General features: G+C 37.8%; 2 protein-coding genes across 2 annotated transcripts in view; both read right to left on the reverse strand.

The window, feature by feature from the left end:
- The window catches only part of PAPSS2 (3'-phosphoadenosine 5'-phosphosulfate synthase 2), a 66,031-nt gene extending 63,302 nt beyond the window's left edge, over window positions 1–2,729 (reverse strand). Inside the window, exon 1 of the mRNA XM_039352006.1 lies at window positions 2,611–2,729. Coding sequence (XP_039207940.1) covers window positions 2,611–2,634 — 24 coding nt within the window. The 5' untranslated portion in view covers window positions 2,635–2,729. The remainder of the gene's footprint in view (window positions 1–2,610) is intronic.
- A 14,425-nt stretch (window positions 2,730–17,154) lies between these two features.
- Window positions 17,155–19,189, reverse strand: part of MINPP1 (multiple inositol-polyphosphate phosphatase 1) — a 60,741-nt gene continuing 58,706 nt past the window's right edge. The window contains exon 6 of the mRNA XM_039352010.1: window positions 17,155–17,196. Coding sequence (XP_039207944.1) covers window positions 17,170–17,196 — 27 coding nt within the window. The 3' untranslated portion in view covers window positions 17,155–17,169. The remainder of the gene's footprint in view (window positions 17,197–19,189) is intronic.

The following is a 19,189-nucleotide window of genomic DNA, read 5'->3' on the forward strand; positions in this document are numbered from 1 at the left end:
AAGAAAGCTGCTAAGAAGCCAAAGATGGCAAAGTTGAATAGGCAGGCACAGCCATTTGGAGTTCACAGCTGATAGTTATGCACCTGGCCAACTTTACCTTCTTAAGTAGCCTGCTTAGTAATGGGAAGGGAAACCACAATAGCTTTCCAGAAAGTTCAGAAAAGTTTCCATGCTAACTTGAAAGAAGAGGATAGTAAATCTTGGTTAGCCTATTTCAAAAGTGCTTTTTCAAAAAGCAATCCGACTGTTTTTTGAGGAAAAACAAAATGTTTCATTTCTCATCTAAGAAATATCAGTTACAATGGGGAGGGGGGAGAGATGGAAGGATAGGTATTGACAGTTGAGACTGGATGGTGGGAGGATGGAAGGATAGGTTCCTACTGGAGGGAGGGGGGGTATCCTAACTGGGCCTTCATCAGATCCAGGAAAAGATCCAGCAGGAGCTCCTCCATTACAGATAAAGAAAAGAACAACAAACATAAAAACGTTATCATTCCATACATTGCAGGAATATCTGAAAAGCTCAGAAGAATTTTCAGCCAACATACATACATGTACACTTTAATCCCAAGAATACACTAAGGCAGAAGCTTGTCCACCCCAAGAATAAAACACCCAGACACAAACGGACCAATGTGATATATGCAATACAATGCACTGAGACGTGCAGATCTGTACATTGGTACAACAAAACTCCTTCACAAGTACATGGCATAACATAGGAAATCAAACCCATCAGGACAAGATTCAGTGGTCCTTCTGCATTTGAAAGACAAAGGTCACTCTTGAAAACAGCAAAGTCCCACATTCTGGACAGAGAAGATCATTGGTTTGAAAGAAGTGTCAAAGAGGCCATTTATGTTAACATTGAGCAGCCCTCTCTCAACAGAGGGGGGGAGATAAGACACCACCTATCTCCAGTCTGCAGCACAGTAGTGCCAAGAAGATTCCACAACCAATTGCACACTGAGGGCAAAGACAAACCACCAAGTGGCCTCAAAGCTCTCGAAGAGAGTGCTAATGGACCAGATGACTGCAAAGAAATGCAATCCTTCCATTCCCCACCACACACACTATCCAATTGGAATCTATTCATCCATCCCATCCCCCCACCATCCAGTCTCAATTGTCAGTACCTTTTCTTCCATTTCTAACCCCCCCCCCCTACAACTGATGAAGTTTCTTGGATGAGAAACGAAACTTGTTCTTAAAAAACAGTCTGGTTGCCTTTTGAAAAAGCACTTTTGAGACAACTACCAGTATGACCTGGATGACTGAGAATCTCCACAGATACTTGATTAGTCTATCTGAAAAAGTAGAGATAGAATTTAGTAGCATCTTCCAAATTGAGCAACTTTATTGGGACACCAAATTTCCTTTGTTCGTGAAAACTACTGCCCTAATAATATTAATGTGTCTTGAAGCAACTAACAGATTGGTTCATTTCTACTTTGTTGCAAAGAAAATTGCACAAACTTAGTTATGTAGTCCACAGGAGTTGCTTGAATTTTAATTACAATTTACCCTTTTCTATTAACACCCAGCGATCATGATGGTGATACCTAGCTTGCATTCATCACAGAGATCATTTCCATTATGGTGGTATCAATTCATTGAAATTAAAAAAACTTAAATCAGTTACATCTTTTTTCAGTTCAGAAGCCTAGGGATAAAAAAGGGGCTGCTTTAATGAACAGCAAAGAGGTACAAGGAACAAAGCCTCAAGTTTGAAATGAGCAGTTTTAATTTGCAGATGGATTCTACATGGCAGAAGAAAGTCACTGAATTCTTTCTGTAGTGATCTTTGTGAAATGTGATCTAACGGGATCAACTGTACTCACCTGGTACAATATTACCTAACTAATTATATACTCAAGAAGCCAGGGGTAGAACTGTGTTCTGAAGAGTTGCTGTAGGAGATTCAGAAGTTTTGAAGTTTTGAATACAAAGAGGTTACCATTCTAGGTATCCCAAAGATTGGCTGTCATGGTATGTCCCACTGCTATGACGAACAAACATCTTACTTGCATTTATTGTTTGAGTTATAAAGCTGAAAGTTAAGACTACAAGTCATTAATTCCATCTATTGTAGGTAAGTGAACTTAAATGGACTCCAGAAGATGGTAGAGGACAGGAAGACCTGGAAGAACGTTGTCCATGGGGTTGCGATGGGTCGGACATGACTTCGCAATTAACAACAACAACAATTGTAGGTAAGTTCAACAATGTCTACAAGGTTTCATCGGAATGATTAACTGAGTCATAATGTCATGATGCAAGTTCTATTTGCACATTCAACTTCACCATATAATAGCAAAAGGGTGAAGCTTATATCTTAACACATATTTCATTACTTGCCCCTCCCCCAGACACACATAGATAAGTTGCAAGAAAATAGATTGGTGGGAAGGAAAGATTTGTTAACACACCAATGAACCCCTTTTCAAGTGCAAATATCAAAAAGCCCATACCAAATCAAGACGTAAAGCTGTCTCATAATAAGACTAAGCACCAACAAGCACCAACCCTGAAAATTAAAATAAATGACTTAAAAATCTATGCCATGATCAGTAATGTTGCTATGCAGTGCCCAATATCATATTTACATACCATAAGTCTTCTACGCCTCCACATTTTTCTTTTGCTTTTCAAGGCCAACTATTGATAGCAAGGAAGGATAGGGCAAAAATGCCCTTAGTGTCAAGATCCTGGATCCACTTATGAAGCATTTAAACATGATATGTGATACTGCATACCTTTCCTGACCATAGGCCACACCTCTGATTTCCTGTTTCCTGCTTTTGTGTAGTTTCAGCCAAGTATAATTTTAAAAAATCATGATTTTAATTGGAAGTATTTGTTCAATCGCTGAATAATCATTGTTTATGGCTGAGCTCCCAGTACGTTTCTATACATCTTATACATATCTGTTCAAAAGTAAATTTCACTTAATTCAAAGTAGCTTGCTAATTAATTAACTTGCTAATTAACACACTTTGCCAGAAAGAAATTCCCTGAGGATGGGTTCCAACAACAGTCCTAAAGCTCAGAAGACAAAACCTCTTGGTCCCAGTGACTGACCAAGATTGGAGCTCGCTAATTAATATTTATGATGGCAGCTTAATATAATATATTGCATTCGCAAGCTGCAATACATTGAAATTAATATTTTAACATCTGTAAACCTATAAAAACATAAATGGCAATAATCATTATTTTAAAGGTCACATTTAACTAAATCACATGACTCAATCATTACAATATCTCATCAATATCAAAACATTACAATTTAAATTAATTGTATATTTCTAAATGCCCGCTTTTCAATTACAGTCTATTAAATATGCAATGTATTATGGGTACTTAGTAACCCATATTTATAAAAATTTATAAATCCAGATTTATAACAGTGTCTTGTGGTGGTTTGGCAATGCCGTATTTCAATTTTTTTTTCCTTGAAGTAGACAGATATTTTTATTAACTACCGGTATGTGGCAAATATGCAGACATGGAAAACTAGACATTTTATTTTCTGTTGAAGCCTGACTGTACATAGACTGTATATATAATAAATCACATCTTGACATATGCATACACATATACGCACAAGGTTACATCTCTTCTTAATGCCATTTTTTTTTCTGAACAAAACAGCTACTATTTTCCCTCATTCCAGTTGCAGCCAATGCTGGAAAATGCCCATAAACTGAGACTTACTCCCTTTATGCAGATCGACAGGCAGGAGTTATATAGTTCTGTTGTAGATATAATTTAAAACACAAGAAATGTTTGTGGGAAAGATAGAAATTGGTGGGACCCTCTCATACAACTTTGAAAAGCAATACTGTAGAGCAGGGGTCTTCAAACTTGGCCCTTTTATGACTTGTGGACTTCAACTCCCAGAATTCTCAGCCAGTGTGCCTGGCTGAGGAATTCTGGGAGTTGAAGTCCACAAATCATAAAAAGGCCAAGTTTGAAGACCCCTGCTGTAGAGCTTGATTTGGCCTTAATCAGAGAGGAAGCACAGCTCATGTGAGCTCAAGGCAGTTGTTATGTTCTATTGATGGCTTGGTTTGATAACATTGCAAGTAGGGATCCCAAAAAGCTTTTGAGAATGCATGAAAGTTGAAGATTTCATTAGTGTATAGTTACGTATATTTTGGAAAAATATTACAACATCTTGCACTTCTTATTTATTAGTCATGCTTGCACATTGCAGTAAATCAAGAGACAGTTGCCAAAAGCGTAAACTGAGTTGTATCAGATGAGTGAATCTAGCATATGTCATAAAGTTCATTATATTAAAATGAACTCTTTGAACAGATCAGGTAATTATATCAAATGCATTTTTTTATCTTAGTCAAGAGAACACATATTGTTCGAATATCCTATGGCCTAGTTAAGGTCAGGAAAAAACTTGCTATATAAAATGAATAGCTAACATTTTCTGTCACTACCACTTCTCACAGTTATTTAATGGAATTTTAATTTTGTATTCTTTTTCAATATAGACTGGCAAATCTGATTTCGTAGATTACTGAGAACATTTTGGGGGGACCCCAGGGGTCCTTAGACCACACTTTGAGAAACTGAATTACAGAATTCTAGATTTATGTACCAAAAGAAAACTAAAGGATGTTCCTCTGATACCTATGATTTAATAAAATAGCCTTTCATTTGATTTTCCACTTTGTATATGGCACTATCTATTAATGTCCCATTAAGATTACATATGTGTATGCATATACATATATGTGTATGTGTGAGAACTGTAACACTTTTATGAATACTTACTGATTTAAAATATTTCAAATGTTTCTGATTTTCGAATGTGAATTCGAATTTCAAATGTTCTTAAATTGTTGCTAATAATTGTTCCTTGACTGGATGAATGTCAAAAAATTCAAGATGGCAGCTATGACCTTTAATTCTTCTCCATTGCTGAAGCCCAGCTATCAACCATTTTGGGCAATATAGTTCTATTTTATTTTTATTACCATATAGTTTGATGCCTTTGCATAGCACTGTATGAATACATTGGCTGAATGACACATAACATTATAAATCACTTATTGAATAATATCTGAATATGGATGATATGCTGGCCTGAGAAAATCTAACTTCTTTGGCTGTATAGCAAAGTCTATTTTTGAATTAATGCATTTTAATAGTGCTAAAGAGTCAAGCATGTCTGTAAGCGTTTACTTTTTTTGCTTTATCTTTTTTTTTGCTGTAAATTTATATAAAAGTCATTGTTATAGGACTCTTCTTGTAGCTGAGGAAAAATAATCTCTATTAAGCATAGATTTTCAAATATGTGACAAGCTTATCTGAGGCCAAACGTGCTATTCAAACATATTCAATATTAATAAGATTAAGTGGACTATCTTGTAAAAGTGAATATGGTTTTCTACTTTTTCCCATGGTGCAGCTAGGGGTCTCCAATTTGCAAAAAGAGGAGTTAGGAAAAATAGTGGTAACAATGATGTACAATCATGTATATCCTAATCTACTATTCTCCATAAAGAGAATTATAGAAGTTGGGCCAACTCATTGGGGCCAACTCATTGGGACCCCACCCCGTTGGGGTGGTTGATATATATACTGGTTTTAGCAAAGGAATGGACGTGGGAGCATGAACCTATCAACAGATGAATCATTGATTTCTACTATAACAGTAAGAACGAAGCAAAAATAAGAAATGGTATGGTACTTGTTATGTCCTGGGCTGTGATTGACACAGCAGGTACAGAAAGCTGCAGAGAGTCCCAGGCAGACCACGAGTCTGCCCGGGCCAGACAGGCTGTCTCCAGCCTATTGCGCATGCGCAAGGTGGGAAAAATACGTTGCATTTATTGGTTGACACTGTTCCCTGCCGAAAGGTATAAAAGGGATCCGTGCCATTTTGTGTTGTTCTGTTGAAGATTGAATAAAGAAGCAACTGTTGTTACTCCTGTCTCGTCTCAATGCCTTACCAACGCTCAGAACAGAACAGTACTGATAAGCAATGTCACAGGAAGCCTACAGCCCTTCAGGTGTTGGATTTCAATTCCTATTTACCTTGACATTTGGGCACACATTTGAGAGTTCTATAATATGTGGTGGACCCAGGATCTCTAACTCCAAAAGATGATACACATTACTTCATTTAAAGACCTAGTTGGGGCCATTAGTCTCTCTTGATTTGGAGCTGAGATAGTACTAAGAGAGAAAGATAGTGGATAGTAATGGAAGTAATGTATTCTCTTTTTTGGTCATTTTACTCAGTTTCATTGCCTTTCTCTTCATTTCCTTTTATCTGCCTTGCCCTTTTTTTTCTTTCCAGTTTTCTCTCTACCCTGTCTCCTTTTTTTACTCCTCCTCACTAGCAATTCACCATTTTGGTGGAGGCACCTGGACCATAGCAGTCCAATTCCTCCTATTGGTACAACGAAAATGAGAGAGAAGAAATCATAGCCATAAAAACTTGGAAGTTTAGATGAGATAAATATATTTTCAGTGTTCTCACTCCTATCTTAAATGTGTTAACACAGGAAACAGTCATTCCATCTTTCCTATCCATCTTAATGTAATAATTCTGATATACTGATTAAGAGCATTAAATATATGTCATATAGCTTTCCCTAGCAGTTGCCGGAATAAATTCATCCCATCTTTTTGCTATTATAGTCTGGTATTATTCTGCTAATGGCCTTCTCTTTATCAATGACACTAATGACCACCTGTTTTTGCATTGCTGCAGGAAAGTCACATAGATGCATTCATATGGCAGATTCTTTATTATGGTCAGTGATTGCTCTATAAAATGCCCTACACATGTAAAATTAATATTGATTCATTAATTAATTAGGTAAGCATATCAAACTACTGTGCATCTTATATATTACAAGTTTGAATTTGGCCATTATAAAAACTAGACTCATTTGAATATGAAAGTATGAGTTGTAGTTAAAATGAATAGGGAAATTGGTTAAATATGCAGTTAGCATAAAATGAACAACATTAAGTCGTACCTGTGAATGGAATAGAACTGAATGTATCTCCCCTCTATAACTATTGATGGATATATCAATAAAGTTACCAAGTATTGAGCTCAATTTGAAGATTTTCTTTTCACATAGAAAAGTTCTTCTGTTCTTCTTCCTTAAATTAGAGCATTCATTTTATCTTTTATCCTGTTATGCCTTTAACTGCTTCTCTAAATCCTTCTTTGCAAATCATCTTTCCATTACAGAATTATTGATATATTAAGATTATATTTAGAAAATGCTCACTTGAACAATAATGAGATGCATTGTTATAAAAATTAGTTTATAAGAAGATAACATTTTTTAAAAAAAATGTAAGTGAGGTGATTTAAGCAATGCCAACACTTGCAAATGTTTTGCATGCTGATACCTGGAAAAAAATCCAACAGCACTGGATTTACCAATTTACCAATCTCATTACATAAGATTTTAATCTGAAAAGTTGGCACAACTATAATTAAATCAATAATTCTAACTTACGTGTACTTGCCCAGAGGCAGCATTGATTTCACATTTCTTTGAAATCTAGTTTCTTATTATGTAAGTTAATTCTTCCACTGCATTCCTGTTTGAATTAAGTTAACTTGGAGACAAAGAGAAGAGAGACTGGTATTCTTAATTGGATGATTATGCAATTTGACCTCTATACAGCAATATGCATTTAAATTTTAAATCTTTTGACAAAATTGTGTTACTTCAATGGGTTTGATTTGAATGAAATACAGCTGAGCTAGCTATTTCCACAATTCTGTTTAGTGTCCTAGCAAAATAATGAGCAAATAAAAATGTACCTTGATCAGGTTGTGAACTTTGTGTGAAGTTACATAACCAGTTAATAACCTGTTAGATAACCAGCCACAAACAAGTTTTCCCTTCCTTCAAACTAAAGACTTACTGTAGCTGCAAAGAGAATGACTCTGTTTATATTACATTTGAAGGAAAGATGTTTTCAAGGATTAGGTTGGTGGCTTGATTGCACTCGATGTTTGCCAAGATTCTCACAGTTAGGATAAGTGGCCTAATCCAAAGAATGAATTACCAGAGGGCTGTTGCATAATATCTCTCAACTCACAAAATTGTCTACTTTTCTCAACAGTCTTTATAGCATGTGAATGTTTGTTCTTTTGGTACAATTAGAACTGGGTGTTTTAAAAAGAAATAAAAAGCAAAATTGCAATGGGATCCTATATTGCATTTTGTGATTGTATAATTATCATTTACTTAATAAGCCATAAGCAGCTAAGTTCACCCAGTGTACAAAGCTAAAACCAAAATATTAGATAAACTACTGTTTTTTAAACCATAAGTTTAATGTGACTGAGTCCATCTGTAGAAGGCATTCACATGCACACCACAAACACACACACACATGCACGGACAGAGACACAGAGAAATAATCTTTATTTCACACTCATGAGATTTGTTATAGAATTGTTGCATTTGGTTAAATGCAATAGGTGTCACTAATTAACACCAGGCAAAATAAATACACATTTTCTAGCGTAGCTAGTAATTTTTAAGACAAGATTTATTTATTTATTTATTAGTTATTTGTTGATTTATTTATTTGCTGGATTTATTAGGCTTCCCCACTCAAAAGTGATTTTGGATGGTGTACAATAGAAAAGCAAGCAATAAAACTAAAGAATCAAATGAAATAAAACAAATGCAATATATAAAATTTTCAGCCAGGCCAGGAAATAAAAGTTATTTTATGCAAAACAGATATTATCTAACAGGTAATATCTAATATAAGCAGTCCTCAATTTATGACCATAATTAAGCCCAAATTTCTATTGTTAAGTGAGACAATTAAATGGATTTTGCCCCATTTTATGACCTTTCCTGGCACAATTATTAAGCGAATCACTGTAGCTGTTAAATTAATAACATGATTGTTAAGTGAACCTGTTTCTCCATTGACTTTGCTTGTCAGAAGGTCGCACAAGGTGATCACATGACCCCAGGACACTGCAACCATCATAAATATGAATCAGTTGCCAAGCATCTGAATTTTGATCACTTGACCATGGGGATGTGTGTAAAAACTGTGCACAAAATGTGTGTAAAAACGTATGAAAAACAATCATAAGTCACTTTTTCAGTGCAGTTGTAACTTCAAATGGTCACTAAATGAACTGTTGTAATTAGAGGACTACCTGTAGATATTAGAACTGTTATTATAGGCTATAATAACAGAATTCTGAAATCTTGGCAGTGTTTTCCCCTCCCTTCACTCTTATACCAAAGAGAATCAAGGTAGTTAATCTTAATTTTCTTTCTCATATTGTCTCATTTTTGGGACAGCTCATGTTTTGCTAACAATTTCTGCATATCTTCTCCAAGTTATCTCCGTATTCCTCTACATCAGACATGTCAAACACAAGGCCCCCGGGCCGGATGTGGCCTGCGAAGTGGTTTCATGTAGTCCACGAAGCCATCCTGGAAACAGTGAGAGAATGGTCCCTGCTGCCTTGGCCCTGGCCCAGGCTGGCCGGAAGCCAATGTACAATTTTGTGGTGGCCATCTATGTTGAAACACATTCAGTCTTAGCTCCACAAGGCCGTCTAGAAACAGTGAGAAACCAGCCCCTGCCACTTCGGTCCCTCCCCCTGGGTGCATGCTTTGTCAGGAATGAAGAAATGCACCATCGCCTGGAAGTGGCCAGCAAATAGCCCTCGCCTACTTTACATATCCGGCTTGATGGGCTCTGGGGGAGGGGTTTCAGCAAGCAGCGAGGCGCTCTCCTCACAGGGCCAAGAGGCTGAGCCGGGTGGCGCAAATCCAAAAAGCGAGACGCCGCCCAGCTCCCAGCCTGCCCATTTCAGCAGGCAGTGGGGCGCTCTCCTCGCAGTGCCAAGAGCTGAGCCGGGTGGCGCGAATTTGATGAGAAGTACAATGCTGCCTAGCTCCCAGCCTGCCCAGTTTCAGCAGGCGGCAAGATGCAAAGCTGATGAGCTTCACACCGCCCCTCTCAACCTCTCGGCAATGTGAGGAGAGCGCCCCGCTGCCTGCCAAAATCAAGCAGGCTGGAGGCTGGGCAGCATTGCACTTCTTTTTGGATTTGCGCTGCCTGGTTCAGCCTCTTGGCGCTGTGAGGAAAGCGCCCCACTGCCTGCTGAGACCAGGTAGGCTGGAGGCTGGGGGGCATTGCGCAGGTAATATTGACTCTCACGCTGCTCATGGCAACCCCTCCCCCAAAGCCCACCAAGCCAGATATGTGAAGTAGGTGAGGGCCATGTGCTGGCCACTTCCAGGCGATGGTGCATTTCTTCATTCCTCACAAAGAGTGACACCTCCCCAGCTGCATTTCTTGCCTGTTTTTCTCCCTCCCTCATCTCAGATATTTTCCCACCACTCTGTACTTAGGAAAGAAAGAAGGAGAGGGATGGTGTGAGGGAAGTCCTGCCTTAGTCCTGCCCTGCTGCCCTTTCACCATCCCCTTGCCCCCTCCTCCTGGCCTATCCTGGGGGTCTCCCATCCTATTGCTAAGAAAGCTTTGGATACAAAGCCGGGTCTCTTCCCATGGAGAGAGAATGGGCCTCCCTCTGATTTTGCCCTCGTACCCATCATGAGCAACCTGACTAAGGACAGCAAGCACAGCAACAGCAGCCTTGAGGAGGAGGTAAGTGAAGCAGGGGCCCCCTTGGGGAAGTGGGGCTGGGCTTGGTGCTGCAGGTGCTCGAGGACCAGGCTGGGCGTTTGACCTCTGCTGCCCAGAGCTCCAAGCAGCCCGCACCACCATCCAGCCCCCCTCGCATGGCCTGAGAAGAACAGTGAGGCTCCTCCAGTGGACCATGCCTTGGCACTTGCCCCAGTCCCACCCCCTTCTGCCAGAGACCCTCAGATCTGTTCCACTCCTGCCCAGGCCCCAACAGACACCCTTGATGCGAACATTGTAGAGCTGGCCATGCCCACCCAGTAGGCCACACCCACTCAATCCATGCCCACCCAGTAGGCCACACCCACCCTGGCCACAACCATCCAGCCCCCGAGGGCAACCGCAATGCTGATGTGGCCCTCAATAAAATTGAGGTTTTGGACTTCTGGTTCTGGTACGCGGCGACGCCGGACGTGCTTGGAGACTCGTCTCTGCACCGTCCAGAGTTTCCTTTGCCGGTAGACTCCCTACGGCGACCACCGAGGAGGAGGCTTGCTGTTAGATAGGGGAGGGTGGCAGCTTCCCCGTGTCTCCAGCTATCTCCTCAGGGCCGACGGAGCAAAGATCGGCCTGCAAGATGGCAGATCACTCTGCTGCACCAGCTGAAAGTCACACTGACACCTAAGCACAATAGACCCACCACGGATGGTCCAGGTGAGATCCTTTTTCTTCTTCTCTTCACCCCATGCTGTTGTTTTTGCCTGCAAAAGCTTTGTTGGAATTATTTCCCCATCTGGAAAAAGCGGCTTTTTGTATGTGTGGGAATAAAGGCGTTTTAATAAAAGAACAGATTAAAACCTTTTTAAAGACTATATTTTATCTCTACTCACGTTGAGGTAGAGAAAAATTGTTTTTTTGTTTTTTCTTTGGAGTGGTATTATATTGGTAGAGTATTTCGTTTTCCATTCTTTCTTTAAAAAATAGAAAAAAGGAAAAAAATGGTGTTTGAAAAAGTCTTTCTAGCCTACAGAGGACATCTACTGGTCAAAAGTTAATATTGGAATTGTTGACTATTTGGATATGAGATGGTTTTGGCCTTCAAACTATTTTTCAAGGAAAAGATAATTTGAGCCAGCTGTGGGATTTGTGAGGGTGGATACTTTTCAACTGTAACCTCCACTAAAAAAGAAAAAAAAGAAAAAGAAAAAAGGATTTCTTTTCAACTATTGTTAAAATGGAGAAACCTCAATCACTTTTAAACTGTAAACTTATATTGGAAAAGATCTATGAGGCTAAAGAAGAAATATGTACTACAATAAAAGAGTTTACTACAGAATTAAGAGCCAGAACTCCTACTTTAAACCTTAAAACTGACTCTCAAATTACACCTGTCTACTCTACAAAACAGATTATACAAGAAGAGGACTTAACTGAGAAAAAAGAGAATTTTATCTTGCCCTATAAGCAGTTCACTTATAGCTTTGAGGACCAGGAAAAGCAAAGACTGAGTTTTGAACTTCTGAAGCAACAAGGCTTTATGGACAAGAGAAACAGAGGGCCAATGCAGAGACCAAGATGGTTTTCATCGAATCAAATGACACTACAAGCAACAAAAAGAGATTCATCACCTGGAACGGAAGCCCTGCTATGGAAACCTGCTTGGCATAAGAGGAAAGCTAGAATAAGATTGAAAAATGAAATTTAAAATTTCATGCATTGGATTAAAGGCAACCTAGAATTATGGACTGATGTAAGGATTAAGATTATGAGTTTGAAGTAAAGAGATGTTTTAGACTTTGATTGAATTAATAATTAATTGAATGTTAATTAAATAAGATGTATAGAATAGATAGATAGATATACACATTTAGATATGTTTAGGATAGATTAATATTTTTGTTTAAAAATGAAATATTTTTATATAATGGATTAAAGGTAATCTAGAATATTAAGAATGTATTTTTTAGAATGTTAGGTTTATTTGTATGTAAATTATTATGTAATGGAATGAAGAAAATTGAAGAGATGTTTTAGATTTGAAATATTAATTAATTGAAACTTAATAAGATGAGGTGATTCTTTGATTACATGGATGTTATTAATTATGATAATTAACTGGATGAGATTTGAATTCTATATAATGGATTGAAATGATTTAAGGTCTGATATTATCTTGTCAGCTTAAAGAGATTGATTAATTGATGGATTAGATAGGTATAGGATGGATAAATATTTTACTTTAAATAGGGGAGATTAGTGGAAGAAGAAATAAATAAGATTTTGATAAAATTAAGAAAGTAGAACATACTCGGAAGGGATATCTGAATTGAAAATGTCTTTATTTAAAGTTAATTTGATTACGGTATTGTAAATTTATAAAGCTTTAAAACAGGTTCAGGTTGAATAAATTTAAGCTAGAATTGGATACTTTAAATACACTCTGCTATATGAGGGAAAAAGAGAGGGAATACTTGATGTATTGATTGTACTATGTATATATGTTTTGTTTTAGGATGTTTGATTACCCTAGCACCACGGTGTGTCCTGAATACTTTGTTATAAGAATTAAAAAACCAATAAAATTTCTTCAAAAAAATAAAATTGAGTTTGACATCCCTGCTCTACATCCCTCACTTTAACCTAATGTTTCTGCTCACCCCACCAGATCTAGGAGAGAAGACATGCTCTATTAAAAAAACTTGCTGGACCTCAGACGCATGCCTTCTTAGTGGCAGCACCTGTTCTATGGACCACCACCCCCTTGAAGATTTGGATAGTTTAGCACTGTTAAAAGTAATGAAAACCTATTTTTCTCCTCACGTATTTGAATCCTGAAACTAGATGAGGTCTCCTGTTGTAGATGAGCTTTTGTATGTGAGTGTGAGTGCTGTCATTGGTTCTCCTTTGGTTTATTAGAGGGTGGGATTAATTCTTTCATGCCACTCACAATCACTTTGTGAGATGGGCATCCATATAAATAATAAGGTAAGGGTATAAGTGTTCCTGGGGTGGGGGTTTACTCCACTAGTTGTTACCAACTGTAGAGGGCAGTGTTCATCTCCCTTTCGTAAGCCTAAGAGCCAGCGTTGCCTGGAGATGTTTCTGCAGCCAGCATGACATCACACCATAGCATATAGCGTACTGCATGGAAATATGGAACCTCTACCCACATGGAACTCTGTTACCTTCCCACATGCTTATGGTACCTATTCATCTACTTGCATTTGCATGCTTTCGTACTGCTAAATTGGCTGGAATAATTGACGGGACTCATGTCTTAACTATTAAGCTTCTGCGTCCCTAAATATAAATAATATGAGTAAATAAATAAACCCAAAGCCTGATGGAAAGCCTGGATCTTCAAGGCCTTCCAAACGACTAACAGGCTCTGGGATGTCTGAATTTTAGAAGTGGGAGGAGTTATTCCAGAGGACAGGTGCTGTGACGGGGAAGGCAAGGTGTCTGAATGGCACAGTGAGTGTGTTTTTATGTGTCTGTTATAAAACACTCACTGGGTCCTACCCTAATCTATGAAATATAAGAGATCTGCTTGCATTAAATCAAGGCAAATCTTGCTGATTTTTCCATAATGGCCTGCAAATGCTGTCAAAATCCAAGTGACTTTTATCCAAGCAAGATTTTCAGGTTTTCTTTAGCAAGATTTATTGAGACAAAAGGGATAGGGTTACGGGAATTTTAGGAACTAAAGTGTTTTCAGGTCAATGTTTGGGAATAATTATGACCACATTATGAAAGTGAAAACCCAAAAATATATGTCTGTGGGTTTTAGGGTTGGTTGTCACTGTTGCTACTGTATTAAATGTTTTATGATTATATAAGGTAGGGCAATATTTGAAAGATTGAGGTTGTAACTTGGGCTGCCAACTTCCGAATCAGTTCTCTAGAGGCCATTTGCTTCAGTTATAAAGGTAAAAGTTTCTTAGCTGAGGGAACCAGTGTTATCTGAAGACATTTTCATGGTCATGTGGCCAGCATGAATAAATGTGGAGGCACAGGAAATGCTGTTACCTTCCTACCAGAGTAGTACCTATTTATCTACTCACATTTGCATGTTTTTGAACTACTAGTTGGGCAGGACCTGGGACAAGTGACAGGAGCTCATCCTGTTGCTCAGTGCTCAGGTCTCAAAATCAGGCTGTCAGCTTTCAAGCTGACAAACTCAGTGTTTTTAACCACTGACCATTGCGCCTCTTCTATATATTCTCCTCTGCAGCTATAATGTTACCAAAAGGAACAGGGCTGAGAGGGAAGGGGCAAATCCCTCTCATACCAATTCTTAACTCTCCCAAACTGGAAAAAAAAAAGGATTCTAACTTCACACCATTCTAAACAATGGGTGTTGGAAGGGCACAAATGGGGTGCTGGGGCTGGATGCAGCTCATAGATTACCCATTGCTAAGATAAAATATCAGAAACTGATAAAAGCTGAATAATCAATCTGGAAATTTGATTGTAAAGGTAAATATATCTTCGCAATCAGGTTTCCAGATTGATTAACTTTTACCTGTAAAAACATACATACATACATACATACATACATACATACATACATATAGTATGTACGTATGTACACACAAAGATACATACATACATACATACCTTGCTATTTCCATTTACAGCACTGAAGTAGAACAGTGAACATTTGGAAGAAATACCGTGAGAAATACATGTAACAGTCTGTCAGAAATCCCTGATAGATAAGGTCTGTACAACCTGATTATTTGCTAACTTACACTTAATGTTGTGAAAATTTATGCAATCATATTGCCCTAGGATTCACTGCCTTTCTTCATGTAATTTTCAGAATAGCAAATAGATGTGGTTTAATATACTCATATAGTTTGAGCCAGTGTGGTGTAGTGGTTAAGATGTTGAACTGGCACTGGGAAACCTAAATTCATGTCCACAACTGAATAACTTTGGGTAGGTCATTCTCTCTCCACTCAATCTACTTCACTGGCTTATTGCTGTTGGGAAAAATGAAAGGAGGGAATGCTATGTATGCTGCCTTTTGTTCCTGGAAAAAAACAGGATATACAATGTCTATTAAACAATAGATAAATTAATACCAATACATGTGTCAGATTAGCAGAGAAATTCATGTGCATCCTGCCCAACAGTGTATTTGGTACACATTTTAAGAAGGCAGCAATAGAACCAGTAACAGAATTTGGCCATGATCACCCAGTCTTCATTTCATCAAGATTAAATTTTTGCAAAATTCAACTTGTTTGTAAAAGATCTTGGGCTTTTTGCCAACACACAATATAGTTGCAAAGCATAGGATGATTACCAAGGTTCAGGATGAAACAGTTTTCAAGCCCAATGAAGCCCTGGTGGCAGTCTGCAAGGCCAGAAGTCAAGAGAGCTGAAAAACTGCCCTGCTTGTTCAACCTACCTACTTCCGTTATCCTAATGTATGTACTTAGGGCAGTGTTTCTCAACCTTGACAATTTTAAGGTACATGGACTTCAACTCCCAGAATTCCACAGCCAGCAATGCTGGCTGTGGAATTCTGGGAGTTGAAGTCCACATGCCTTAAAATTGTCAAGGTTGAGAAACACTGACTTAGGGGATTTAGTTTAATGTAAAAGCAATATAAAACAGGGCATCTCTGTATCTTCATACTCAAGTCCTTCAATCCACAGCTGCAGATTGGAGACTGAGTTTATTATTCTTGGAATATGGTCCTCTGTGGTAATGACTCTTATCTCCTTGGCATGCATTTTATGTTTTAAATTGGTGTGTGTGTGTGTGTGTGTGTGTGTGTGTGTGTGTGTGCGCGCGCACCTTTCATTTTTTAAAATAGCAGTTGTTCTTACGAGCAGCTTTTAGCTAGAACAGTAGAACAGGCTTGTACCAAATAAATTCTCAAAGATGTTGATAAGCCATCAGTAACTGTCTTGAAGGCAGTTGCTGTTGTATTTTCTTCTTATTCATTTGGAACTCTTAATAAGATGATTCTAAAAACAGGAAGAGCAAAACAGTGTAAATAGATCTGATGGTATGGCCTTGCAGCTCAAGGCTAAACTTATCAGTTTTTAGTACAAGTTCTAATAATTACAAAGTAGTGGAAAGCTTGGGTCAGTATTTCTCAATCTCAGCAACTTTTAAGGATTCTGGATTTCAATTCCCAGAATTCTCTACCTAGAATTCAGGAACTTGAAGTCCCAATTTCTTAAAGTTGCTCAGATTAAAAAACACTGGTCTAAATCATTCTACCACTTTCTAGACAAGGAACCCTAGCTCTAAATAATTGGGCACTATCACTTGTTGGAGAAACTCTCAATCTAAATAACGGGATAGTGCAATAAAGAGTTAGAACACAAATCATAATATGTCCATGTATTGTATGTAGATAACTGAAAGTGTTTGGAAATGCAAATCAGAGGATTGGTGATAAATTGCCCCATTTATTTTTGGACCTATCACTCCTTCAGACCACCTTCATTCTCTTAAAGTTTCAAGCAGGGAGTGGATTTCATGATTGGAGGGTAGGTATTTGAGGCCAAAGCTTCTTCAGTGTTGCTGAAGATAATCAAGGCACTAGGAAACAGAAATATTACATATCAGTAACCAAATGAGGTGAAGGAGTAGTATGAAATAGAGAAATGTTTAAGTATGAAAAAATAGAAAATTAATTAAGGCTTAAAAAAAAGACTGGGCCTGGGCCTTGAGATGGGAACCTCTTTAATTTATTAACAATTGTTAATTTATTAACAATTCCAGTGCTAGAGACTCTGGGCAATATACAAGATATACATTCATAAAAGTAATGTTAAGATATAATATATTACTGTTTAAAAATGTTTTCTAGCAACGATTGCATGTATAGATCAGCTTGGTCTGTTAGTAGCCGTGATTATGTTCTATTCCAATGCTACCGGTATTAACCAGGTACAAGTTCTATAATTATATTGTGAGATAAAGAATTGAGACAATTAGATATGTTTAGTATCATAGCTGATTTCGCACACTGTCTAATGCAGTATAGGCCCAAAATAGCTCCACTAAAATTCCTGAAAGCAAAGTATGCAGAAAGTAGGATGATGTTGTACTTTAAATTATTTATTGGTTTTTCAGCTACTGATCTAATTAAACAAACAATTGCTTCCAAAACTAACTTCACCCAACTAAAAGACTGCTTCTTTTAAATATCACTCCTGTCTTATATAAGAAAATTCTCAAAGTGTTATATAACTACAACTGATTCTTGTGTATTGCACCATTCTTAGCACTTATCATATTCCTGGAGTTTTTTAGATTGTTGTGGAGCCCCACAAAAATAACAACAAAGAGAGAGCAAGAATCACATAATATTCAGAAAGACATTGGCATCTTTAACCCAGTCGGGATGAAAACTCTATGAATAAATTCCCAGAGATAATTTAGGGAGTCAATTAAGACAGATTATCCTGGAAAAGCTTTCTTCCCATGGCCTCCATATCTGGCTTGTGTTGCCTTTTCTCACATAAATTGAATTTCTCCTCTCCTGCCTCCTTCCCACAAACTCTCACAAGACCCCTAATGAGTCCTGGAAGATGTAATACATGCCTGGATAGATATGTTGACCTTAATAGATTCAGACTGTGCAGTCTACCCAGCTTTTATTAGGCCAATACATTTTGTTGACTGATGAAGCCAAATTCAGTTATTCAAATAAGCAGGGCGGATTTAGTATCAGACTGGTGAACTTCTGAGAATTGCTATAATATTCTGAAACATTGTTATTTACTCTGAAGAAAATAATACAGGTAGTCCTTGACTTACAACATTTTGTTTAGTAACCAATCAAAGTTACAATGGCACTGAAACAAGTGACTCATTGCCTTTTTTCACACTTACAGCCTTTGCAGCATCTCCATGGCCATGTGATCAAAATTCAGATGCTTGGCAACTGATTCATATTTATGACCGTTACAGTGTCTTGGGTTCAGGTGATCACTATTTGAGACCTTCTGACAAGTGAAGTCAATGGGCAAGCCACATTCACTTAACAACTGTCTTACTAACTTAACAAGTGCAGTGATTCTCTTAACTATGGCAAGAAAAGTCATAAAATGGAGCAAAACTCACTTAAAAATGGTCCTGCTTAGCAACGGAAATTTTGGGCTAAATTGTGGTTGTAAGTTGAGGACTACCTATAAAATTTAAGATGATCTTCCCCAAAGGGAAAATAGGCAGTATGTGTACATATGTTTGTATATAAAGTACACATATATAAGGAAAACTCCTGTGTAAAGGCCACCTTCCTCAAATTGTCACCTTGAGTTATTACCAGCAATTGAAACCAATCCCAATTATTCTTTCTATCACTATGAAACTCATGCATGCAATATACTTGTATATTTGTCTGAATAAATGCATGGGAATATGTTTGCTGCATGTGTATCCACAAACACAGAACGATCAGAAGCCAAAATCCTGAAAAGGACAATGATTGTCTGGAATAAGATTAGTCAGTGATCATTTGCTACAAAAAATTAGGATTTCTGCCCTGTCAAATAGCACTAGCACTTAATAATAATAATAATAATAA

This window comes from Crotalus tigris, unplaced genomic scaffold, assembly GCF_016545835.1.
Source record: "Crotalus tigris isolate CLP2741 ecotype Arizona unplaced genomic scaffold, ASM1654583v1 scf7180000018396.560290, whole genome shotgun sequence".
Lineage (NCBI taxonomy): Eukaryota > Metazoa > Chordata > Lepidosauria > Squamata > Viperidae > Crotalus > Crotalus tigris.